Source organism: Exophiala xenobiotica (assembly GCF_000835505.1).
Source record: "Exophiala xenobiotica strain CBS 118157 unplaced genomic scaffold supercont1.1, whole genome shotgun sequence".
Taxonomy (NCBI): domain Eukaryota; kingdom Fungi; phylum Ascomycota; class Eurotiomycetes; order Chaetothyriales; family Herpotrichiellaceae; genus Exophiala; species Exophiala xenobiotica.
Window position 1 is genome coordinate 3589395 of NW_013562494.1, and position 24803 is coordinate 3614197.

At 51.8% G+C, this 24803-nt stretch overlaps 12 protein-coding genes across 12 annotated transcripts in view; 5 read left to right on the plus strand and 7 right to left on the minus strand.

The window, feature by feature from the left end:
* Positions 1-1075, minus strand: part of PV05_01396 (uncharacterized protein) — a 2535-nt gene extending 1460 nt beyond the window's left edge. The window contains exons 1-2 of the mRNA XM_013466381.1: positions 769-1075; positions 128-655 (exon numbers count right to left, since the gene is read on the minus strand). Coding sequence (XP_013321835.1) covers positions 128-655; positions 769-1068 — 828 coding nt within the window. The 5' untranslated portion in view covers positions 1069-1075. The remainder of the gene's footprint in view (positions 1-127; positions 656-768) is intronic.
* A 766-nt stretch (positions 1076-1841) lies between these two features.
* PV05_01397 (uncharacterized protein) lies at positions 1842-3633 on the minus strand (the record flags this gene model as incomplete). The annotated part of the gene is made up of 4 exons (XM_013466382.1): positions 1842-2384; positions 2452-2810; positions 2903-3178; positions 3237-3633. The coding sequence occupies 4 exons, from the start codon at positions 3631-3633 to the stop codon at positions 1989-1991; spliced, it is 1428 nt and encodes a 475-aa protein (XP_013321836.1). The 3' UTR covers positions 1842-1988.
* Positions 3634-4140: 507 nt separating this feature from the next.
* PV05_01398 (uncharacterized protein) lies at positions 4141-5397 on the plus strand. Its single transcript, XM_013466383.1, has 2 exons — positions 4141-4228; positions 4277-5397. The coding sequence occupies exons 1-2, from the start codon at positions 4211-4213 to the stop codon at positions 5288-5290; spliced, it is 1032 nt and encodes a 343-aa protein (XP_013321837.1). The 5' UTR covers positions 4141-4210; the 3' UTR covers positions 5291-5397.
* Positions 5398-5813: 416 nt separating this feature from the next.
* Positions 5814-7661, plus strand: PV05_01399 (uncharacterized protein; the record flags this gene model as incomplete). Its single annotated transcript, XM_013466384.1, has 1 exon — positions 5814-7661. The coding sequence occupies one exon, from the start codon at positions 5814-5816 to the stop codon at positions 7659-7661; it is 1848 nt and encodes a 615-aa protein (XP_013321838.1).
* Positions 7662-7943: 282 nt separating this feature from the next.
* PV05_01400 (uncharacterized protein) lies at positions 7944-9490 on the minus strand (the record flags this gene model as incomplete). The annotated part of the gene is made up of 6 exons (XM_013466385.1): positions 7944-8060; positions 8136-8488; positions 8564-8955; positions 9009-9297; positions 9350-9368; positions 9419-9490. The coding sequence occupies 6 exons, from the start codon at positions 9488-9490 to the stop codon at positions 7944-7946; spliced, it is 1242 nt and encodes a 413-aa protein (XP_013321839.1).
* Positions 9491-10150: 660 nt separating this feature from the next.
* On the minus strand, positions 10151-10675 carry PV05_01401 (D-tyrosyl-tRNA(Tyr) deacylase; the record flags this gene model as incomplete). The annotated part of the gene is made up of 1 exon (XM_013466386.1): positions 10151-10675. One exon carries the CDS (start codon positions 10673-10675, stop codon positions 10151-10153), a length of 525 nt encoding a protein of 174 aa, XP_013321840.1.
* Positions 10676-11164: 489 nt separating this feature from the next.
* PV05_01402 (uncharacterized protein) lies at positions 11165-12775 on the minus strand (the record flags this gene model as incomplete). The annotated part of the gene is made up of 1 exon (XM_013466387.1): positions 11165-12775. The coding sequence occupies one exon, from the start codon at positions 12773-12775 to the stop codon at positions 11165-11167; it is 1611 nt and encodes a 536-aa protein (XP_013321841.1).
* A 377-nt stretch (positions 12776-13152) lies between these two features.
* Positions 13153-15189, plus strand: PV05_01403 (uncharacterized protein; the record flags this gene model as incomplete). Its single annotated transcript, XM_013466388.1, has 7 exons — positions 13153-13375; positions 13441-13601; positions 13735-14199; positions 14256-14398; positions 14454-14591; positions 14687-14936; positions 14995-15189. 7 exons carry the CDS (start codon positions 13153-13155, stop codon positions 15187-15189), a joined length of 1575 nt encoding a protein of 524 aa, XP_013321842.1.
* A 528-nt stretch (positions 15190-15717) lies between these two features.
* PV05_01404 (uncharacterized protein) lies at positions 15718-17894 on the plus strand (the record flags this gene model as incomplete). Its single annotated transcript, XM_013466389.1, has 4 exons — positions 15718-15990; positions 16083-16383; positions 16471-16580; positions 16650-17894. 4 exons carry the CDS (start codon positions 15718-15720, stop codon positions 17892-17894), a joined length of 1929 nt encoding a protein of 642 aa, XP_013321843.1.
* Positions 17895-18433: 539 nt separating this feature from the next.
* PV05_01405 (uncharacterized protein) lies at positions 18434-19719 on the minus strand (the record flags this gene model as incomplete). Its single annotated transcript, XM_013466390.1, has 4 exons — positions 18434-18590; positions 18665-19204; positions 19269-19455; positions 19512-19719. The coding sequence occupies 4 exons, from the start codon at positions 19717-19719 to the stop codon at positions 18434-18436; spliced, it is 1092 nt and encodes a 363-aa protein (XP_013321844.1).
* Positions 19720-21448: 1729 nt separating this feature from the next.
* On the plus strand, positions 21449-23401 carry PV05_01406 (uncharacterized protein; the record flags this gene model as incomplete). Its single annotated transcript, XM_013466391.1, has 1 exon — positions 21449-23401. One exon carries the CDS (start codon positions 21449-21451, stop codon positions 23399-23401), a length of 1953 nt encoding a protein of 650 aa, XP_013321845.1.
* Positions 23402-23711: 310 nt separating this feature from the next.
* PV05_01407 (uncharacterized protein) lies at positions 23712-24734 on the minus strand (the record flags this gene model as incomplete). The annotated part of the gene is made up of 1 exon (XM_013466392.1): positions 23712-24734. One exon carries the CDS (start codon positions 24732-24734, stop codon positions 23712-23714), a length of 1023 nt encoding a protein of 340 aa, XP_013321846.1.
* Positions 24735-24803: the final 69 nt, after the last annotated feature.

Consider the following 24803-nt stretch of genomic DNA (forward strand, 5'->3'; position numbering starts at 1 on the left):
GAAAGAGAGGAGAAGAGAGAAAGAGAGGAGAAGAGAGAAAGAGAGGAGAAGAGAGAAAGAGAGGAGAAGAGAGAAAGAGAGGAGAAGAGAGAAAGCAAGAGCAACAACATGACCACGCATGACTTACAATGGTGAATAGGACAAAACGGATGAAGAACATTACCATGGCGATGCCGCCCATGGCTATCACGAAATACCGCCATCCCATGTTCTTCGAGCGCGTGCAGACTTCGTCCTCTTGACAGGTCAAGTTGCCCAGGATCGGCCAAGCGATCAGTGTTGCCAGCAGCTGGGCCAAGGCCCAATCTACGGACAAGACTGTCAGGAGGTACTGATGAGAACCGGGGAGGAATTCGAGGAAAATCGCAGAGTCGACAGGGAGGTTGCCGCCCACGCCAAAAGACCAGAGAGCAGCGAAGCAGCCGATGGCCGCGAAATTGGGCGAGCTGGCGGCGATGAGGCCGAAAACGCTCGTGATGCCGAGGGTCAAGTTGAAGCCCCAGCGGCGTCCAAAGATGTCGCAGCCAAACCCCCAAAACATGGCACCGGCGAGGAGGCCTATGTTCTGGGCCAGGGTCAATAACGGCGGCCTGGTCGGGCTGAATTCGTTGGTGATGGGCGTGAAGATAAGAGACGTGATGATGGGCCAGAGATTCTGCATGTTGGGGTCAGACAGACTTTAATAATGTAGAACAGGAACACAGCAGAGGGACGCGTGCTTGAATGGCACACAGCCTTCCAAGAGGCGAGAAAGAACAGCATACTTACGTCGCTGGCCCAGCCGAAGCCGACGACGATGAAGAGCTGCCACTGATACCATCCCATGCCTATGTCTTGAATGGCGCGGTTGAGGACTCTTGCTTTGGCTTCATAGACAGGATCAATGGTGCCTTTTGGGATGGCGCTCAAGTCGTCGATGCCAATGGCAACTTCGCTTCCTAGCCTGTTCCGATAGTCATTGCTGGGCGTATCTTCAATGGCGGATTTGGGGTCTTCGGCCATTTTGGTATTTTGCTTCTCCTTACAGGAAGCCTGACAGAAGAGAATTTCAGAAGTCAAAAAGTGCATCTCTCAGGGCGATGCCGATTATTAACGGGCCTTCACATCGTTACCTCCAGCCGCGTGGTAGGTGAGATATTGCACCATCGCAAGGATTGAGGGAGTGACGCAAGGCGATTGGCCTTGAGGGCCGATCAGGCTGGGGAATGTCTTTGCAGCCCCCCATTTCCCACCGAACAACTGGTTGTTCGGTACTCGGTCGCTTAGCATTACCAACTGTAGTCAGGCGGCCAGCTTGGATGGTCGTATATTGGTCAGGTTGTGATCAGAGATATCCAGCTTGTGTTCGGGTGAGGGGCGATCCGCCTGCGAAGTTTCGGAGTCGCTTGTCTTGTGTGACGTTGAGCTCGAAGGTGAACGAGGCTTTTGATTACTATCGGTGATCGACGGGTGATGAGCACCAGGCTGTTAAAGAGCCAATGCAATCTACCCCAACGCGGAGTCTTCAAGTACCACGAGGATATCAGTCGCTACCTGATAGATAATGCTGTTGCTGCTGGGAAGAGCACCCCTACCTAGATTGATGACAACACCTTCATGACTTGCTTGGAGACTCAGCAGAGGAGCTTTGCTTCACATGCTTGGACGTTTTACGCTCAGAGCTAGAGAGATATGAGGACCGCCGTGGGAATTAAAGAGTAAGGTGGATTTGCTGGTTAAGAAGATTTGACAGGACCAAGTAAGACAACGATCACTTTTGGTGTATTGGCATGCCAGCGGGTAAGTATTCTCAAAAGCTTCTGTTGCCCGCAAGGTGGTCCATCACAGACACTATTATTTTCAGTGAACTCAACTGTCTTATTGGATCCTGAGGAGCTGAGTGCTGCTAGATCTAGAAAGACTTTCGAGAAACCCAAGGTAAGGTAACCGTTAACGCAGTACTCCGTACGACCCACTCGGCTTCCTTCTCATGGGGATATCAAGCCTTCCTAATACGGCGGCGGATCACAGCCAGCAGCTGCTGCGTCGGGTCCTGGATGCAAACAGTTGTTCCGTTGCGCCTCGGGAACAATGACGCTGAGGATGACTTCCTTGAGAAGCTCTGGCCAATTGCGGTAAAGTACATTGGGCATGTCGTTTGGCGCGAAGCCATGACAGGGAATGCCAGTTGCTTGGTCGCCTGTCGCATTCTGATCGATCATGTTCGCACAAAGATTCACCTGAGGCAGGCTAGCCTTTCCCAACGACGCATTGACCGTAGTGATATTGACATCGATGAACTTCATACCGGGACAAGGCACCAACGGGGAGCAGTGGATGATCGAGGCGACGTCAAAGTGAGATGTCCCGGTTATGTTCTCCCAGGTAACGTTGGAGATTTGTAGCTTTTTGAGGACCCTTGTGTCAGCTTTCCGGTAGCAAGACAGTAGACGTAAGGACAGTCAAACGTACTTTGCTAGTATCGCAGATGCTGGGATCGTGCCCGTACACGCACTGAGTTACGCTGATAGGTTGACCTACGTTCTCGATCCTGAAGTTCCGGTAGGTCACATTGTTGATGAAGCCTCCGCCACCACCACCGGAGTCTCCGTTAGTGGTGACGGATGACGATCGACCTTGCCAGGCTTTGATCCATGCGCCATTCGTCGAGTTGATGAGATGGACATCCTCGTAGACTATGTCACGCACAAAGTCGGGATGGGTCGGATCCTGACCTACGGAGCCAATGGGCATGCCATGGGTACGATAGCAGGTGATGTTCTTGGATATGATGTTGGTGCTGTTCCCTTTGATTGCAATACAGTCGTCGCCTGCGCGGGTCAAGGTCAGTACAATGTCAGAGAAGCCCGTAGCCTTGGGCCACCCTGGTACGCCGCTGCACTGCAGGGCTTTCGGCACTTACCTCCTTGTACAGTCCAATTGTAGAAGAAAACGTCTCTGGAATTCCAGGTATCGGTGCCGTCGGTGTTGACAGTGAACCATTCGTTGTTGCTCGTGGAGTTCATGTAAATGTTTGACATGGTCACATTCTGAGAATGGGAAATGAATGAATGCCAAAACTGTGCTTGACTCCATGTTACGCCGTCCATCCAGAGGTTCTTAGCGTTGAGAATCGTGAAGGCGATAGGCCGACCTGGTTGGTTGCTGTTGTTACGATTTTCGTCGTACCATGCTTGGCCTATTGATCATGATCAGCCTCAGCCCATGCCTCGACCCTGGGATACTAGGTAGGTCACCATTTCCATCGAATCTCCCACTGCCAAAGCCTCTGAAGGTTACATTCTCTCCACCAAAGAACCATGCTGTCGACAGATTGGCGTAGGTTACCGAGTAGCTGTGGCCTAACCAGTACGGAATGTTATCGCTCCATACCATTTCACCATGGAGTTCAACGTCGCAGTTCGTCAATCCAGTTGTGTTCATCACCTGGTTGACGTGGAATGTATTGTTGGTGAGAATCACCGATCCATTAGTGCCGCAGAGCTCGAAAGCTTGCAAGATAGATGGCGTGTCGTCAACCGGCTGCCCAAAATGCGTCAAGGACTCCGGGTAGACATAGCAAGTGGAGCCGTTGTTCACCACATAGGCGGTGACGGATGAGACGATGCTCGAAAGGAAGAATATTGGAAGCATGCTTGAACTGTAGAGCGACTTGCCGATTGTGGTAGAGAAGGAGTAGCTCGACCTCATCATCCAAGTACGCCATCACTCCTTTTATACTCCTGATGGGATGCTAAACCCCAGTACCGTTGTCGGACATTGTGCCGTGGTTCCCAACGGTTATCGAGGCAATCGAGATACCTGTGTCTGCCCGGTTATGGCTGCCTCAAAGCCGAACCACCATATGCGACAGCCGCAAGTTTCCTCTGTCTCGAGAGGGGGTTGCGGGGAACCCTTGAGTTCGGTAGCATGTACTATGTATCATGCTGCGAGATAGCCTGATGGACTTAGGCAAGATGTGTTATTAGGCTGAAAAATGAGAGAATGGGAATGATCTGCTCGGAAGAAGGCCACGGCGCATGCCCGATGACGAGGCTGCGACCTGCGAGGCTGACCAATCATGAGGCTCGCATATTGTCAACTATGACGGAGACTTCCTCCTGCGCCCGAGTTCAGAATTCCTTCAATTCCCTTGTGGCGCGCTCACTCCATTGTCCGAAGCCAGTGATCTTCTGCCATGCAGGTTTTGGTTACAGGGACAAGATGAAGGATGTCAACAAACGATAATGTATTGCTTTCTGACGGTAAGACGGGACGCGGTCTAATGGCTTGACAGACCCCTCTACAGGCCAAACGTTTCCTTCCTCCTTCCTCCTCTTCCGCCTCGAAGTCACCTGCTTTCGCCTCGACGCGCAGAACCCCTTTCCAGAGCTCGCGCCCGACTCAGCCACTTTCCTCGACACCTTCATATGGTACTACTCCACGATTTCAGAAGCCAAGCATCGGGAAAGACGAGATCGATACCAGTTTTGAGGACGAAGCAGAATCGCCGACTGTCTCAAAGGGTCATATCACTGCCCAAAACAGGGATCTGATTGATATAGCGGACGAGCCTGAGCCCGGATCTCCTCTGTTGCATCGAAATAGTGCGCTCAGACCCTTTGCAAAGAAGCGCAAGCTTTCTCATCATCGACCGAAGACTGTCGAGACCATCACGATATCTTCTTCTCCTGAATATGGAGACGAAGACGAAGATCGAGATGGAGCGCTTTCACCGGCCTCACAGTCTGACTTGGAGGATTGTGCCAATACTGCAACACAAGCGGAACAATCGGCGAATGCTGTCCGTTTCAGAGCTCCCGTCCCAGGGAATGCTCCCACCTCGTTCGCAGCCAGAGCGGTCTTCAAGGTCGAGTCAGAAGAGGGCCAATCTGCGCAACTAGGATCCAAATCTGTGCTACCGGATATCTTTTCTCCTTCTCGCCGGAAAGGAAAACGGGAGTACATTACTGGCGGGAGCGCGGAACTGGTGAGGAGGTGGGTGCTTGGCGTCTCTGCGCAAGACTCTTTATCTACAGGCTTCCCAGGAATAAGCATCACAGTTTCTCAAGTGCGAGTTGATAGCAGTGGGCGGTTTGGTGTTGTTATTGATGAGACTGGATCGCAATGGCTTCTTCCAGACCAGCAACGGAAGGCAGGCATGGGCGGCGACTCTGACTTGAATGGCCTTCGTCCTGGTTCTCGTGTTCTTCTCAAAGGCCAGGCAACAAAATGGCCCCTCTATTCGGTTTCTGCCGATACAAAGGGTTTGACAGTAGCCGCATATTGGGAACCTATTGCACCCGGGTGAGGAATTCAGAGCTGTCAGTGCTGTCATAGAGCATTCAGCTTTGAAGCTTACACTCGGCAAAGTAACAAGCGGATGTGATGCTATAAACAATACCTACAGATACATGGGCACTCCCCCCTTATTCCGCAAGCCTTATGCGGCAGTGTGCGGCTAACGAAATTCAACGTTGTATGACGCCAATGTGCTCAAGTTTCGGGCCAGGACTGCTCGCGAGCCCTTCGTCAGACAGCCTATTTTCTATATGTTGACGTCAACACTCCAGGATAAGAGGAAATCAGGTCCCTGGTGCCGTTGCGGATCTACCTCTTGTCTAGCCTAGGACCGCTGTTTATCTGGGAAAGCGACTTCGCATTCACTGCAACAGGGTATCAGGAGTCACTGTCAACCTGAAACTTCGTTTGGACTGCTGAAACAACAGATAAGAAGCCATGGCACTCTTCCCGAGGGCGTCGTACTTCAAACTCTTCGCAATTCGAGATCTCAACTCAGCAGCTCAGCGGTCTCCACAGGGTTTGGCTCGAATATGGGCAGGCTGACACAGTACTGCATGCACCTCCTGCCCAAGGGCACTGTCAGGAATCTGAAAGCGGTCTCCTTCATTCTCGTGCTCATCAACCCGGAGTACATCCTGTCGAGGCTATCATGGCTTGCTACGAATGAATATTTCGCCTGCGCAGCAGCACTCTGCATTGCCCGAGGAGTCTGGTGTTACACTCTATCCTTTAGCGCTCAGACAGAGGACACGGGCGTTGATGAGGAAGTACTTCTAAGTCATGGATTTGGGCCGAGGATCTTCGAGTGCCTCACGACTCATACTCGGCTCTTTCCCACGAAACACTCATTCTCCTACTCTTACTTGCTAGTTGGGGTACCGATCGGTTGGCGTGGCTCTGCAAGTTCGATTCTGTCTTCCGATCTTTCCACCGAGGCATCAAGATTGGGAAAGAAATGGTTCTCGATAAATGCCGAAGATTACCTGGAAAGATGTCAGCACTCTGGCGGGCTGCAAGGCAAACTTCAAGACTTCCTAAAGACTCAGGACGTCTCATCAGAGGACTACCCTTACGCGTACCTTGTCACGGCGCCCAGATTTTGTGGCTTCTCATTCAATCCCGTGTCATTCTGGTATCTCTACGACGACAACAAACGTTTGGGCGCAATGATACTCGAAGTCAACAATACGTTCGACGAGCGGCGAACATACTTTCTAGCACGCAATCCCAACGGCGAGGATCTGGAGTCGTCGAAATTCAAGAATCACTGGGAGAAGGATTTCCATGTCTCACCCTTCAACGACCGTGACGGCTCATACAGTCTTGCAGCTACTGACCCTTTCGAGTCTGGCACGGCGACTAGTATCGACAACAATATCGTCTTGAATGCGCCGGATGGAAAGCCTAAGATAGTAGCAAGAGTCTTCTCCACTCAGCCAGGCATTGACCCGTCTAAGATGACAGCCGTACAATGTCTCTTCTTCGTCGCCCGATGGTGGTGGGTCGGCTTGATGACGAGTCCACGTATCCTGCGACAAGCACGCGTCCTATGGGTCAAGAAGTTACAGTTATTCTATCGACCCGAAGTGCTCCAAAGCAGTATTGGACGGACCGAGACGGCCGAGGAGGCGAAGCTCGAGTCCTTCTTCCGCGGCTTCATGCATAGGTTAGCAGATACTTCAAGACGCAGCATCAACTACTGTCCAGCTGCTGGCGACCAACGAGGCAAGTCCGTGCTCATCGAGAGCAGCGCCCAAAAGTTCGACGATAAACGACCAGAAAACATTGAGGTCGAGGTCAAGGTCATGACACCCGCATTCTATGCCGAAATAGGTCGAAAGTCGGATGTGCTGGAGGCCTTTGAGCGGCTTTGCTTCGAACCTGCGCAAGGACGAGCGATGGTGTACGTGTCAGATGCACATGTCCTCCGTGAAGCGTTGAAACTTGCACTCTCCCGATCTGTGAGGCCAGAACGGACAAGTCGACTCAGCAGGCTGAACGAGGGTCTCCGGTCACGCGACAGTCTCTTTTGCATTGCTCTGAAAGGCCTGAAAGATCTCTGTTCCCGTGTGTCCGAGGAAGCTGTGCCGGATAAGCCGAGGAGCTTCGACGGTTTCGTTCAGTCTGCATACCCCGAACCCGACACCTCGGTCTATGAGCGTACTTGCCTCAGGGTACTTCTAGCAGATCGGCTGGCATTTGGATATGTTGGGCTGATTTATTCGTACGTCGCAACCATCTGGGCGCTGGCGGTGGGGTTGACGGGCATGCATATCAATAGTCTTCTCCACGGGACTAAGGATTGCAATGGCTGGACCCTGATAACATTGGGCTTGAAACTAGGAGTGATGTTTGGTCTTGAGATGCTCAGCTCATGAAAAGCAGATAGAGTAGCATAGATCCGTCAATATGCCTGTATCAGACGAGTTCATATCAGTCATTGTCTTGATCAACTGGGCTTGCATGTAGGCCCGGCTCATACAAAGGCATAGAGTGATGGTTAGGGCTAATAGCATCGAGTAAAACCGCTGATCTGCCGCCATAATCACACGCCAAGTACAATTTCCCTGTTGAAACTTGCAATGATTATTACTATCATTGCGCTTGTCCTCCGTTGTTCGAAGTCACCGTCCTACCAATGTCTCAGTTGCTTGGTGCACTCAGCTGCTGGCCATAGCGCACGAGCCCAAATCTAGCTTCTTCGGTTCTGCTGATGGCGAGATATCGAACGAGAAGATATCCATGGGCAAGCCAATCGTCGTGCATGCATTGGGAATCTAGCAGACGACCGAGTCAGCTCGCGTTCAGGAGGAGCTCACACGCGCATAGCAGGTGGTTTTAAGGTCACTCACATCAACGATACCCGCAACATGTCCTTCAATCGGGATGCAGCTCAGCATCAGATAAATCTGGTAATCATCGTACCCAAAGCGTTTGAGATACTCGATGACGCGCAAGCAAGACTGGCGATACGCAACAGTAGTGTCCAGATAGTGCTGCTTGCCGTTCTCGTCGACACTGAACCCTTCGAAGTAAATCATGCGTCCGGGGCTGAATTGCGGCTGCACCGGGCCGGGTATATAGATTGGCGACTTGCCGCCGACCATGCCGAGCTTCTTCTGGCCGTCCTTGATGACTTCGAACTTGATGGTGATTTCGCCGGCGATCTCGATGGCACCGCAGAAGGAGATCTCGCCATCGCCCTCTGTCAATTTAGTTCGTCAGCCTTCGTAATCACATCAAATCAGGGCCGGCCAGAGTGGCCGGATGCCGGACGTACGCGAGAAATGCAAGTCTCCCACGGAGAATTTGGCGCCCTTGACGTGCACGGGCAAATAGACCTTGCTGCCGCGCGAGAGATTCTTGATGTCGCAATTGCCGCCGTGCTCGGGACGGCCTGGAATCGTCCTGGCGCCTTCCTTGCCGATGCGTTCCTTGGTCGCGTCGTCGGCAGATCCCGCATGCACGTTCTGCGGTTGAGGTGGTTGAGCGACGATGCGGGATAGCGAGGTTGTCGAGATGAGCTCGGCTTCCCGCCTGTTCCACTCGGCGAGGATCTCATGAGATGGTGCACAGCCGAGAATTCCTGGGTGAATGAGGCCGGCGAAGCGGACACCTGGGATGTGGCGCGAGGAGCAAAAGATGCCTTCGAAGTCCCAGATGGCTTTCGCTCTGTGTTGTGTTGTGTCAGTGTAAGCTGTTGAAGGGTGTTGTAGGCTTCTTACGCCTCTGGATATATCTCATCTAGAAACCCGCCGCCGTTATCCTTGTGGAAGACGCCTGTGAAACCCCATGGGTGGTCTTGGAATGGTTGGACGTCTTGGATCTCGACGAGCAGTACGTCGCCAGGCTCCGCAGTTTCGATTTCGAAGGGCCCGGAGAGATAGTGGATTTGGGTCAAGTCGACATTTTTCACATCATCTGCACTGTCGTTGTTCTTGATCTGTCCGCCCGTCCAATCTAAGCATTCGATCTTGACGGTCTCTCCGTTCTTGATTGTGCCGCAAAAGGGGACTGGGATCGTGGTCAGTGGGGCTAGGTTCAAGGTATAACTTGTAGAAGATACCGTCAGGGTGCCATCTATTCTGTACAGTTGTTAGCTATGCCCTTCAGAGCTCTTTTGACTGATTCTCACATGGAGACAAGGCTGGTCTTTCGCCGGCTTGTCAAGGTCGACCTTCACGGCAGTTCTGATTTTCCCAGGCATGGTCTCGTCTCGGCTGCTCGAAGAGGTTCAGATGAGGCTGGCAGCAAAGGAGAGAAGGGCTGATGCAAGCTCGATTCCGATGGAAGCTGTAGCGTGTGATCGTGGACTCCCGAGTAGCTCGACCGCGCAGATGCGTGCATCATATCAGAAATGTTTACTGCTTTGCGGGGCATGGCGATCGTATCTTGACCCCTCATGGGCAGCGATAGGCACTTGTCCGGTGATGATCGTTATTGATCTGGCGGAGCTTAGGGATTGGCATTTGATAAGGCTTCTGGTACCAGATCCAATGGCCGCGAAGTGGTGTTCTGCTTTAGGCCAGGAAAGGCAGCTATGCATGCTGGACGAATGGATCATTTTCCCCGCTGTGCCTGAGCAGATGAATGAGTTCTCGAGTTACGTAGTCGATACGAGTAACGGTTTGTTGGGAATAATCGCTGTGGGACCATGAACGCAAGGACTCTCCGTTGTAGCGGGCTTCTCCTTGGGACTTTGGCGCTTGTCCTTCCAAGTCCACAATTGCAGGGTACACGTGAAATACCCAAGTAGACAAAAGCTCTGCGTCGACCATGATATGCAGACTCTCCTGTGACGAGGACATCGGGATGACAGGTGTGACTTGAGAAATGCTATTTGTTTTCCAGTTGTTCAGGGACAACATCAACTGGAAGGCTCTGACGCAGGTGTCGATGCGGGTGTCGGTTCTTTGGTGCTTGTCGCTGATTCCTTTTTTGCCGGGCTTGTGTCAATCTCAAGCGTTACCGGTCCATCATTGACAAGGCTGACTTGCATCATTGCTTGGAACACTCCATCCTTGACTCTTTCAGCTTGATACTGACCACGGACCCGAGCCACGAAGTAGTTATACAACTCCTGCGCAACTTCGGGCTTAGCTGCACCGTGGAAATCTGGCTTGTTCCCCTTCTTGGTGGATGCGAACAGGGTGAATTGAGACACGCATAGGACTTCGCCTTCAATGTCCTGGACGCTCTTTTTCCAGTTGGCACCATTTTCATCAGGCCATAACTTCATTTTGAGGATCTTTGACGCCATCGACTCAACATCCTTTTTGGAATCGTGGGGCCCGATCGCCGCCAGTACCAAGATTCCTTTGCCAATGGCTGATACGACCTGGTCATTGACAGTGACTGAGCTTGAGAGCACTCGTTGCAGTACTGCCTTCATCCTGTGTTAGAGGCGCGTCCACTTCCCGAAAGCGGCCCTGGAAAATCTGGCAAGGACGTCGATCCTGAATCTCTCTGCTACCGACAGGAGACTCGAGAAATGACGCGTGCTGAAGCCCGTATAAATTACTGGAGCAGTCGGCTGGGAAGCAGCTGCGTCCTGTGCCACCGAATTCGGAAACTGGGTGATGCCGCCCTTGCTCCCACCGACTCACTGGTCGTGGGGGCGAAATCCTAGCACGATACCATAACCTCTTGTAGCTTAAACCCTCGGCTTGCGCGAGTCAGGGTGACGGTCGTTGGGGATAAGCCATGGTGACCTGCGATGCACCACAAGCACAGTTACTTGTATACCCGTCCGTATGTATCAGGCCGCAATCTAAAGAAGACACGCTTAAGAACGACTCGCAGTTATGCTGTCGGTCCTGATTCGCAAGATTTGCAGAGGACGATTTGCCGGATGTCTATCGTCGATCTCAGTCTCATCTTGCTAATCATCTACATAAAATAAATCCCAGAAGTCGCACTGGTGTCGATCTCCCCATCTATCTATCACTTGAGAGTTTGCCGTGCAAAGTAACATAACATTGTCATCTTGAGCGTCGTATACAGGCCAATAAGTTTCAATGGGCGACCAGGCCTCCTTCGGGTTTGGTGTTCCATGCCGAGCGAAGGATGTCCAACGGAATACCATCTGCTTCGCAAGTTGCTCCTGGGACTTGTTGAGTGGATGTGGTTTCCCACCGCCGCCACAAAAGAGTGGAAAAATGTATTGGAGCTCTGAAGCATGTGCAGATCCGTAAGGAAATGAGACTTCAGGCCAAGCGGTGGGCGAGTCAGCAACATCGAACTCGTATGTGTAAACGTCGCTGACGAATTGTTTGATAACTCGAGCGGTGCGCCGGCCAGCAGTTGAGATCAGACCTGTGTCTCCGAGGACCGCAGCAAGTGTACGGCTTGGTTTAGGGTGTAAGTTGACAGGGTATCGCTGTATAATTATACTGACTGCCTCGTCTGGAATTGTCAGTCCTAGGATCCCGAATTGGGCAACCATCTTCAAGGCAAGAGTGAGTGTTGCTGGATACATCTCGGCCGTTAGAATCTGTCCGGTAGTCAACTCCATCATGCCTTGAAACCAGGAGAACTCGTCCCGATTGACACCGATGAGTAGAGGCACTCGGTTGAACTTTCCGGTCCTGAATTTCTCACGGAGTGCGCTTGGAACAACGAGCCCATCTTCCATCAACCCCACCGTATACTGGCCTGTGCCAAAAGCACCTGAAGGCATGGCGTTGGTGACCAAGATCTTCTCTGCCGAAAGAGCCCTCAGTTCCGCAGGCGTTTGTGTCCTACAGCCAGCCGCGGACGCCAGCGCGGTTCCACGTTCCGCCCGTGATTCAACTGTGGGAAACGCAATTGTAGGAGGAGAACCACCGCTTTGAACAATTGCTCTGTGAAATAGGCCGGCAGAACGAGGTGATGCCATATGTGTCATGACGCTGATGCCCCCAGCAGATTCTCCCATAATAGTCACATTGGTGCGATCGCCACCGAAGGCTCCTATATTGTTCTGAACCCATTCGAGGGCGAGCTGTTGATCTATGATGCCGTAGTTACCGATGGCATGGTCCTCCGCATTGATCGCTGGGTGTGAAAAGAACCCAAAGATGCCGAGTCGATAATTCAAAGAAACAAACACTACATTCCCGTCCATGACAAGCCACGAGGGGTTGTAGTCGTTGCTACCGCCGCAGAAGAACCCTCCGCCAGGGAATAGTACCATGACGGGTAATTTCTCATCAGCTTTCTGGTGGGTCGGTGTACAGACATTAAGGCAAAGGCAGTCCTCGGAAGTACTGGTGTAGCCAAAGCCCGGAAAGCACGAACTGTCCTGCGCGCAGACGTTTCCAAATTCTACCGCATCTAGAGGCTTGACCCATAATGGTGGTGAAATTGGCGGCCGCCAGCGTAACGAGCCAACTGGTGGAGCAGCATACGGGATACCTAAGAAGTGCTGGATGCCATCTTGTATGAAGCCTCTGACAGGTCCGTGGTTGGTGACAATGGGTTCAGTGCGCTTGTCATGACTGACTGTCGACATGATTACTTTGTTTGGTTCAAAGTGAGCTGCTTCGCAACCATTCATGACCCTTGTTTCTCCCATGGCACTGATCCCGTCAGCTAGATATAGTGGTACAATCACATGGACAAGCTGATTGTGGCCATCGAGGAAGCTAGGCAGACCATTCCCTTTTTTATTTGTGTTATCATTGACATTCGAGCCTCCGAAAGCACCAGGAAGGCGTGTTGTCGAGTGGAGTCAAGCCCGGCCCAAGCACCACACGAGGGCGTCTATCACAGGAATAAGAGACACATTGACTGCCTGAAAATGCCACGTACTGACTTAGATGTGTCGCGTGGTTTCTAACCGAGGGTTTCATGGTTCGTGTTTATGCCGGCTCTGGTTCCTCTCATACTATGCCGAATAATGAGACCGAGAAATTGGTCCGGGGCAATGCAGCCATGCTGGACGTCCAAGTATCCCCCACGAGCCGGCACGGTACTGCTCCAGGTGGAGATCAACATGTGGATCTGCCATACCTGGGGTCATCCCAGGAGCTGAGGAGCTGGTTTTCAACTGTCTCCTATTTGGACCAGACTCTCAAACGTGTTGCAACCATCTTCGAGACTTCACGCCTGTGTATGCAAAAGTCATGGCGATCAGCCTCGTAGCCTCTGCAAGCTTGGCTTTGGTGGCAATTCTAGTATTTTCCGCTCTTCGAACTGCCCTCAGAGCAGGACTGCGAGACCTCCCAGGCCCGTTTTTGGCTCGATTCTCAGCACTGTACCGTTTGTCTTTGGTATACCGTGGCAAGGCACCCTTCGAATATCGGAAATTACACAACAAATATGGCCCGGTGGTCAGGGTAGGACCAAATCATGTGTCCATTTCGGATCCCGCAGCGATCCCCCAGATCTATGGCATTGGGAGTGACTATTTGAAGGCAAGTTGGGATGGACACACTATCTTGACCGTTAACTAATTTCGAGTCCCAATAGACAGAATTCTACGTAGTCTTTACCCCTTATTACAAGGACAAGCCTATGGATAGTCTGTTTACGACCCGAGATCCCACCTATCACAAAAACCTCAAGAGACCGGTAGCACAGCTTTTCTCTATGACCAACATGAAGAACTACGAGATATACACCGACGAATGCACTAGGATTTTCATCGACACGATGCACGAACTGCAAGGCCAGCCCGTGGATTTGGGGGCATGGATCCAGTGGTACGCATTCGATGTGATCGCTTCTATTACATTTCAACGGCGCTTCGGGTTTTTAGAGAACCGTTACGACGTCGACCACATGATAGCAGACCTCGATTTTGCCTTCTTGTATGCGAAGATTATAGGCCAGTTTCCAAACCTCCATCCTTATCTTGTTGGTAATAAGACTCTCCTGAAAACATTGGAGAGGCTTGGAATCGAACCGCCTGATCCGCTGGCTCGATTTTTAAATGTATACTCTATCCATCTCCACTACTGAGTATACTAGGATGCTAAGATCCCAACCAGATAACAGAAGAAGAGATCAAAAGATATGATGATCAAAAGAAGGAAAACGGCAGAACCGATTTCCTGGCGCAACTACGAGCCAAAGAGGCCAAAGACGGTCAGGTCCCACACCGTGATATGGTGAATCACTTAGCAAACAATATGTAAGTCGTTCTAGAATTCCAAAGAAGAGTTCAGTATATCTAAGTCGCGAGTTAGCCTTGCCGGGTCAGATACAACTGCAATTTCACTGAGAGCTGTCTTCTACTACCTCATGAAAAACCAGTCTACGTACAAGAAACTGGTCGCAGAGATTGATGAAGCGGAGAAGAACAACCAGCTATCTACCTTTGTGACGTATGAGGAGTGTCTGAAACTCCCTTATCTGTACGACGTCCTTTGGATATTCAGTCCTATATTGCGCAAATTTTCTCTGACCTGCTCGCTTGTAGGCAAGCTGTGATGAAAGAAGCTCTACGGATTCATCCTGGGGTGGCGTTTCCTCTAGAGAGGTGCGTGCCTCCAGCAGGGGCCGACCTTGGCGGATATAAGCTCCCAGGAGGCACCAATGTGAGTGCTAATCCCGCGGTAATTCATGTGGACAAGGATATCTTTGGCAACGATGCGAACAGGTTTCGGCCAGAGCGATGGTTGGAGGCGTCGCCAGAGCAGCTGAAAGCGATGGATCGCAGCTTTCTGGCGGTAAGTGCCCTTTTCGAGAGGAGGTGATCTTTAGAATCGCATACGCTGACTGCTCCAGTTTGGTTACGGTGCCAGAACTTGCATTGGGAGGAATATCTCAATTCTGGAAATGGGCAAGTTCATTCCCCAAGTGTTGAGGCATCTGGACGTCAAGTGGGCGGCTTCGGAGCCAGAATGGAAAACAGATGCGGCTTGGTTTTGGCGACAGACTGGAGTCCACGTCAAGTTTGGTTGGAGGGGGAAAGTGTTGTGATCGAGGCTGCCCCCTAGCTACCTAGGTAGCTTGACATGAGCATCTGTCAAAGGCTGGTAAGGCTAAGCCTCGCCAGAGAGCCAGGACTTCCCACGCATTCGTAGGCATTCAGGACTGTATCTAAGCACTAATCTCCCAGAAAGCTTAGACAGACAACATAAGATTATTTCGTACCTAGAAGAGTCCATAATTCTATCAGTCAAGCCTCAGTAACAAGACAGCATAGCCATAACAACAATAGCCCTGTACACAAGCCCTATTACTAGCCAACCAGATAGCGGGACCTATGCCACAAAATCGAGCTCAGCGACCAATCGGAGAGTCTTTTCGGCCTCATCTCGCCCCTGGGGACATGGAACCTGTCTAACCCATCGGAGTACTGGAGACTTCCAAAGGGTGGGGAAGATTCCTGGGGCATGAAGATCCCCTGGGGTACGATATAAAGAGCAAACCTAGTCGTTGAGCAAGTTCTCCAGGCCTTGCGTTCGGTGCAGTTCCATGATACTTTCTTTCTCACGTTCAGGTAGCATGGGTTCCGAGAACACAGAGGCTGCAGTAGCCAGCGGCAATTTCGGTGTGGTCCAGGTTCCTCTGCCCACATCAGCGACTGCCAACCATGGCGGCGACAAAGAATGGTCTCACACTGAAGAAGCCGAGCAGGTGACAGCAGACACGGTCGATTTGGTCTATGACAATGCCGATGAGGAGCCCGAGCTTCATGCCTGCACATACGTCGCCGTGGCCGCCATATTCATCCTGTACTTGGTCCAGGTGATGGCCCTTCAAGGTCCTCCAGCGGTGGTGAGCTTCGTCCTGCTTTCTCTCCATTTCTTCTCTCTTATATCTCTCTAGTGCAGTTTTTGGCCAGGATATAGCTAACGTATTTGTTGCAGCTCTCGTATATCGCAGAGGACCTCAATGGGGAAGCAGCAGAAGCATGGGTAGCAAACTCCCTGAACGTGGTGCAGGTGGTGTTATGTCCACTTCTATCCTCCATCGCCGACACCTTTCAAATCCGGAAGACCTTGATCATCGGGTCCAATATCATCTCATTCATTGGGACCGCCATCGCCCCAGGCTCAAAGGATATCTACAGGATTATTGCCGCCCAGACTCTGATTGGATTTGGCTTTTCCACAGTTCCCTTGATGTATTGCATCCCCAGCGAGATTCTACCCCGAAAATGGAGACCAAGTAAGTGAATTGCCGGAGAGAACATTGATGCCCAGCAGGGAGATGCTCTGCAGCTACAGTATATGACTGACAGATTTGCTCTTCCAGTGGCCCAGGCGATTGTCAATATCGGGGCCTGCCTGGGCGCCGTAATTGGACCATTGTCTATTGGATCTCTTGTTAGATCGAACAAAAGCAATGGCTGGCGAACCTTCTACGTATGTATAAGTTGTACAAGTTCCCCCCAGATAGCTGCGAGGCTGACAAGATCTTCTAAATGTTTCCAGTGGATCGAGATGGCTCTCTTTGGAGCTGGCACTATTGGCGTCCTGGTCGGCTACCGACCACCGAAACGACATACCCGATATGATCGTCTGTCTATCTGGCAGAAGATTGGACGGATTGATCTTGTGGGCTCGGCTCTTCTCACTGTCGGCCTCACGTTGCTTTTGACAGGGGTAGGTCTAGGCGGAGAACTGTATAAATGGACAAACGTCCGTGTTCTAGCAACCTTGATCACGGGCGTGGTTGGATTTCTGGGCTTTTGCTTATACGAATGGAAAGGTACCAGCACTGGAATTCTCCACCATGGTCTTTTCAATGGAGACATGCATGTCGGTGGAACATTCGCTCTCTGCATAGGTTTGATCATGGTAGAAGGGCTGATGCTCTTCGCATACGTAATCTTCTATCCATCGTTGTGGGTACCCTTCCCTGCTTCCAAGGCTCACCGAGCCAAAACTGACCACATCTCTTTCACTCTGTTTAGGACCAAAGCACTCTTTGAGACCGACCCTTTCCTGCTCACCGCTCGAGGCACACCCTTTTGGATCGCATGCGGCATCTCAACCATCGTCTGGGGATATCTTAGCACCAGATTCAGGACTATTCGAGAGCCCATGTTTGCGGGTTTCCTGGTCTTCACAGCTGGTGTGGTCGGAATGGCAACCACACAGCCTAGTCACTCCACTAACCTGGTCATCTTTGCAGCACTGACAGGTATTGGTTTTGGGGCCCCGCTTATACTGGTTGTTGCAGCCGTGCAGCTCTCATCGCCCCACGACCTGATTGTCACAGCTACGGCTGTCATGACCTCCGCCCGAGGTGTAGGAGCATCCATTTTCATCGCCATCTACTCTGCAGTGGTGACCGATCAACTGCACAACAAAGTCCCAAAGTACATTTCCAAGGCTGTCCTCGCTGCCGGTCTACCGCCAAATTCGATCCGTCCTTTCGTTCAAGAACTTACAGCCGGGGAGATTGATGCTCTGGTTCAAATCCCAGGTGTCACATCCTCCATCATTTCTACAGGCGCCTTGGCTATGAAAAGCGCTTACGCGGATTCCTTGAGAGTCGTGTTTATCATTGCGGCTCCGTTTGGTGCGTTGGCCTGTATCGCATCTTTTTTCATCATGGATGTGCAAGAAACCATGAACTACCGGGTGGATGCACCACTGGAAGACCTTCACGCCAGAACTCACCATGGGAATCATCGTGACCACCATCGCCACCGGGTACAGCCAGCAGAATGAGGCTGTTTTCTCCGAGGGGTTGCAGACAAGGGCGTGTGAGAGGGAGAGGAGAGAAGACGAACAAGAGGGAAGTGATGAGGACTATGTTATCTTGAATGTCGTACGATATCATGCAGTCTATGAAGACGTTAAGCTGAAAGTTCCCATTGGATGTGCTTGTAGAAAGTGCTTTATTCTCCTTAAGTTCATTTTGTTGTCGTTCGACTATCTATTTATTTCTCCACGAGTAGAGTGGATCTCTCTGAAGTACTGCTTGCATGCCATATCGTAGACTATATCATAATGGAGTTGCGAACTACTCACAACGATGAAATACAATGCTATCCGATATGTCTATGTGCAAGTTGAAAAGTAATTCTGTGGATGTCGCTTTACAAGGCTGCCCAGTGATGGTACACTGTCTTGAACGTTGAACGCGACACATGCATGATCTTTGAGAGCAAGTATTCCGCGTGTACGACGTCGAGTTTTCAGGCTACAGGCGCCGTCCTTGCAGTCAAAATATCTATGAGGTAAGCTAGTCTGATACTCTGACCCAGCTACCTCCGGAGATGGAACTGCACAGGTAGCGGCGGCTTCTCCCAAAAAACGTAGTTCTTATTCATCTTGACCCAGTCCAGGGTGTCGTCCTTCAATTCCATGTCAAATTTCCACATAATTTTGGCCAAAATGAGGCGGAGCTCAAGTAGGGCGAGACTAAATGTTGGTTTCGTAAGTTAATTTTGTGTTTCTAAGACGACAAAGGTTGCGTCTGAGTCAATTGGACTTACTGGCGGCCCAAGCAAACTCTGGCTCCGAGGAGGAAAGGCTGACTGGCATCTTTGTCGTCCTTGCACTCTTGATCCAGCCATCGTTCGGGGATAAATGCGAACGCGTCGTGGAAATTCGCCTCGACATGTCCGGCCACCCATGTGTTGACCGACACAATCGTGCCTTTTGGAACGAAGTGGCCGTCTACGATCTCTCCAGGACTGACCCGGGGCAGGCCGGCGGCGATTGGCGGATACAGTCTGAGGCCCTCGTCGATGACCGCCTTGAGATACGGAAGGTGTTCGGTGGTGCGACCCGTAATCTCCTCATAGTCGGCAAACGCTCCTCTTATTTCGTTGCTCAGTTTCTTGTATGCTCGACTGTCGCGGCACAAGAAGTATGTGATACCACATAGAGCTGTGGCGGTGGTCTCGCTACCAGCAATTGTTAGGAGAGTGGCCTGGGATTGAAGCTCTCCAAAATGAAAGCCAGTCCACTCTTTCCTTTCACTTATCATCTTGTGCAAAAAGTCCATCCTTTCGGGAGGGTGGGCCAGGCGCCTTGGACCTCGCCATTAGCCAAAGGAACGTGATCCCACGAAGAGAGGGTGGATCGAATACTCACTTTGAGAGTTTCTCATTTGCATAATTGGCCATCTTCGCCCTGAGAGCGTAGACTCTGCGTGGCAAAAGCTTCAAGTTGAGTGCGCCCCTCAACAGAGTCCGTAAGAACGGCGAATACTCAAACGATCTCATGAAGTTGATGTTCTTGATCGAAGCAAAGAGGATATCAATCCAGTAATGCGATTCACCTGTCGTTAGCAGACATTTAGTGGCCAGATTCAAGCAGCTGTCGGATATCACTGACCAGATTCGAGACAACCGAAGGGCTCGCCAAAAGCCAGCTCTCCTATAATATCAAAGGTGATGTAGTTATACCATTTTGTCATGTCTCCTGGGACCTTGGTGTAGCGCCTTTGGATCTGGTCGACGAGTAAATTGACGAAGTGGTGAACACGATCTTCCTGACCACCGAGGGCGCTGGCGGAAAATCCGTGGCTAAGAGTTTTGCGCATGGCCGCATGGCGGGCAGGATCTGATTCCGAAACGATTTGATGAATGTCCTCGGGAAAGGGTTCATAAAACGTTCCCTTAAGAAAGGGTTTGCGACCCGGTTTGTGACCATGGACATCCTTCCAACTGGCACTGCTACAAAATGAGAGCTGGTTCGGCGAGATTCTCACTACTGGACCGTATTGTTCGTGAAGCTCTTTGATGCTCCACAGATTATCGCCTGACAACCAATGTTTCATGGCCCAGAAAGGTGCGATTTTGACTCTGGTCGGCCCAGGGAACCTCCTCAATGGGTGCAGCCATAGGTTGTAGCCGCAGTAGATAAAAGGCAGCAGGAGAACCTAGAAGATGCCGAGATTAGAGCTGATTATCATGTTCACGTCCAGGCAACGCACGCTTCCCAGGCAAAAGAGAAGAGCATCCGCTCTCCCAAGTGATGCGATGGCGGCCAGTCCCAGTGCGCCCATTGTGATAAAAAAAGCTGACTGGAGACAACGATATGGAAAATCTTGAATCTGGGCATCGACACATGCAGTGTACGCTCCAATGCCAGCTCGGATATATGTGGCGACACCAGCCCATAAAAGCCAATGCTGAGACGTCCATTGAAATCAACAGGTGGTTCGCTTGTGGGAAACCCCGTGGAAGAGACTTTGGTGATCTTGACGTTACCACCAACACGTACTCCGTAGACCATAACGATGGGCTCCGGAGGAATTTCTCGGTGCAATTCGTGACTGCGTGTATTGAACCTCCGTCCACGCTGGACAAATCCGTGGCTGGACTTTGGGTTTGCCGGCGCGGGGCCTCCATGTCCCCAGACTTTACTTCCCACACTCCCGTGCATACGAGAAGTCACGCGGACGGGAAAAGGAACCCTGACATTGATAAATTAAGGAAGAGGCATGGTGGGGCGGTTGGATATCGGCTCCGGGGCTTCAACACCACGGCAGAGTGTTCGCGGCGCCTTGCTGCAGCTTTTTGCATCAAGAGGACCACAGACAGTCGAGCCAGGCTGAGCTCAAATTGTAAATGTCGAATCTGCCAGCGTCAAAACGGCAACGAAGAACAAATGTGGCGTGCCATGCTTGTCGCAGCCGCAAAGTGCGGTGTAGCAAGGACCTCCCTTGCTGCTCGAACTGTCGCAATATCGAGCAGCCCTGCAATTATCCCTCATCAACACTGAAACCTGGACCCAAACTAGGAAGTATTCACAAGAGACGCAGGTTGGAAAGTCAACTTCATTCCCCAGAATCTTCAGACCTGGAGACTGCGACAGCGACAACGCCAGCGGTGAGGGTGCCTCGGAACGATGAACACCATCAGGCTTCCCATCCAGCGCCGAACTCGCCAATCCCTACTTGTGAGACGCTTCGATGTTCCGAACATCTTGAGGCTGTATCTTTCCTTTGCCGGGTGTCGAACGAATCTTCATCTCCAAAGAGCGCGGGACTGCCGGCGCCTTCCATAGACGGCGGCTTGAGCAGACAAGGCATGGTGCTCAGGGTCTGCTATGGCTTGGGCATAACATTGGACTCGATGAAACAGATGTAGGTTCTTATGTCTTCTCACACTCCTGTTTCTCGCGTTCTGGCCGAACTGTCTAACGTCTTTAGGGTACACACTTTCTTTGCCACCTTCACCTCTTTTCGACTGTTCCGAGAGCCAGTCTTCTGGGAGGACCTGAGTCAGACTTCTTCCGAATTACCTGTCAGGGCACTTCTCACTGCCATGATTGCTTTTTCAGTCAATCATATGTGTGGAAAGACCCTGACTGGGTACGAGCAATTCTCATCATCCGACTTCATGGAACAGGCGGTGCGCGACGTCGGCGCCGCTCTGACCGAATGTGGTGATGACCCTCCGCCTCTATGTTTGCTCCAAGCTCTGATTCTAGTGACTCATGGGCTGTTGATCAGGGGTGTTCGTGGGAGAGCGTGGAGGCATCTTGGCCTTTGCATACGGATCGCTCTGGAATTGAATTTGTATGCAGTGGACGCAAACAAGGATCCGAATGCTTGCTCTACAGATGTGGAGCAGTGGTGCAAGGAGGAAGAGCAGCGGCGCGCCTACTGGGCTATATGGGAGATGGATCAATTCGCAAACCATCTCAAACATATTCCTATGACCGTGGACTGGACGCAGAACTACGTGCTGCTTCCTGCTGAGGATGAGAAATGGTTTCGCGGCCAGCCTCAGCGGAGTTGTTTTCTAGATTCGGACCTGATCACACGATCAAAGACCCTCCATGCCACGGGAAACAAATCCGACAGAGCTTGGTATATTGTGATGGCTTCTCTGAACCCCGAAGCGCACGACCTAGCCTACCCCAGCGAGAGAATCTATCGGGCTTCGGGACTGGGAAAGGTCGTCTTCGACAACAAAGACGGAGAACCCTCCAAAGAGTGGATTTGTTCAATCTTGTTCAACGCAATCCAGCTCTGTACCATTCTGCTACCTCCAGAGCTGAAATTCCAAGGGCAGTACCTCGAGTTTGGCACAAGGACATTCGGAAAAGGTACCGACTCGGCGAGCCTGCACAGCCAGAGCTCGATATACCTGTTGGCGATGATGCCGGAGATCGCGAGGCTGCTTGCTCTCCGTCCGTATGTAGTTGAAGCGTTTGCGCGAAAGTTTCTCGACACGACGGACAAAGATGAACGTTGCAAGTCAATGCGAGAACCCTCCACACGGTCCCAAGGAGCGACACGTGAGGTCACACAATGTCGCAATGCTGCCGAGGCCGTTCTGAATATTGCCGCGAACTGTCACGAGAAACACTACCAGTACGTCAACCCATACGTGGCCAGCGCCTCTTGGCTAGCCGCGACCACGAATCTGCTGCTACAAGAGTTGTCCGAAGACCAGTCGGAGAAAAGTATGATACGGGCGAAATTCGAAGTCTTGAAAGCCACCAACGATCGATTCATCCAGTATTGGGACATGTCTACCGTTCCGAAGCAAAATCTCGACACCTTGGCTAATAAGCTGAAGCAGTTTACGGCTCACCCTGAGAACGTAGCGAAACGTCGAGACGAAAACAGGTCAGAATCGGCATCGGCCGGAACACGACTAGGGTTCAAGTCCCCTCCAAGCGTGGGTCGACCTGCACGTTACACTCGCAAAGACTGTGGCCGACACGGTGGGGATACGCACACACCATCGGGCTCTCGCCGTGTATCCGGTCAGGCACAAGCAGCGGTGGTGGTGGTGGCGGCGGCGGCGGCGTCGTCGTCGGCGTTATCATCATTGTCACCGAGGAACAGGACTAACGTTGGCATGGACGCGGGTCAGACTCAGGACAAGAATGTCGCTCTTGATAGCAGCGCACATATGCACGTTCAAGGGGTCGCGGCAGCGATGGATGCCGTGCTGTCGCCCGATCAAGTGTTCGAGCCCACCATGCATTCAAATCTCGATTCTGACTTCGGTCTGGGAGATCGCAACGTGAGCTTGCTCTCACACAATCCGTGCACTAGGGCCCACGGCCTAATTGCCGGGACAGGTTCAGAGCAAGATTATGCCACGACTTCTCACTGGGAGGCACCCGAGCTTGAGCAGTCCCATATACAGGGGACCACGAACAGTAATCCGTCGGACTGGTTTTCGTTCTACCCTGACGCCGAGTTTGGTGGAGATCTATTGGAATATTTCGATGTCTTCTCGGGTCCTTTTCTCGGGTAGAAGCTTGACGTTTGCGTTTTCCTTTCGCGGGGCTTACGGCGCGTTGTGAGCTTTCTTTGCCAACCACGGTTAACACTACGTTGCTATTATTGCTGGCCCAGGCTTTGGCTCTGGTGGAGAGGAATGTACATGATTTTGTGCTCATGTGCCTATACAGGACGCACTATGTACCTTGCATTCCGTTCAAGCGGTGCTCGTTGAGTCAGGTCGCGACGTTGTTTTTGTCTGACTATATCAGGAAATGTAGGACTACCCGGCTCATTATCACTTCTAGGACCATTTGTTGCTCTCAAGAAATCACGTCTAGCCCTCAACTGGGGCTCTTGAAGAATCTCTCCAACGCCTCTGTTGTTTCGTTCGGGCACTCCATAGGCCAAAAGTGACCTCCGGGAATAAATTGGACTTGAACAGTCTTCGCATTGGGGATATGTTCTGGTCCGATTGATTCGTAAAACTCCCGGGGCTGAGTCTTACTTTCATACCCCTGTAAAATCAACACGGGACACTTCCAAGCGGCGAGCAAACGGCCTCGGCGTTGAAGCCACTCGGAGCGAAACGAAGATGAGTTGAAGTAGCGCGGAACGGCGCGGGAAATGCCTGGGTATGAGAACTCCTGGATCGCTCTCTCAATCTGATGCCGGGGGAGCTGTCTTGTTCCCAGGCTTGCATGGGCCCACACGATGAGTTTCCTCGGGTCGTCCAGGATTCCGTTGTAAGGGGCATCCATGAAAAGATCGCCCTGGGGCGCCAGGGAAGGGTGGAAATGAAACAGGTGCTGCTCACCACGCGCATAGCGTAGCACATGGTCGGGGTGGTTTGCGACGATAAAGTCCGCTTGGACGGTGCCGCGGTCGTGCGTGATGAGGTTGAATCGCTCGAGACCGCTGATCAATTGCAGCATGGCGAAGAGTTGTTCTCCCGCTCCTTCGTGGCGGTAGTCGCCTGGCTTCTTGTCAGACTGCCCATAGCCTTTCAGATCCGGGGCGATGCATCGAAACGTCGCCGAGAGTTTGGCCATCTGCATATGCCACTGATACCATGCATCAGGAATGCCGTGAAGGAAGACAATCACTTCACCATCCGCAGGACCTGTCTCGACATAGTGCCAGCGGATGACTTCTCCATCACCCGGCCCCAAGATGAAGTGGTGTGTGAACGTCGCTCCTTCTAGAACTTCCGTATCGCCATCTTTGTTTTCTGAACGCGGCTTGACATGAGCGAATTTGGCAACTTCGTCTCTGATCTCCTCTTCGGAGAGGAAGAGCTGGCCTGCCACCATCTTTTCCGCTCGTGCTGGCAGGGACGTGTATTGAAGGCTTGAGGGCGTCGCCATGTCGTACGTAGCTGCTGTAAATGACGACGTGCTGGTTATTGGGCCGATGTGATGGACTTTGTTAGGCTG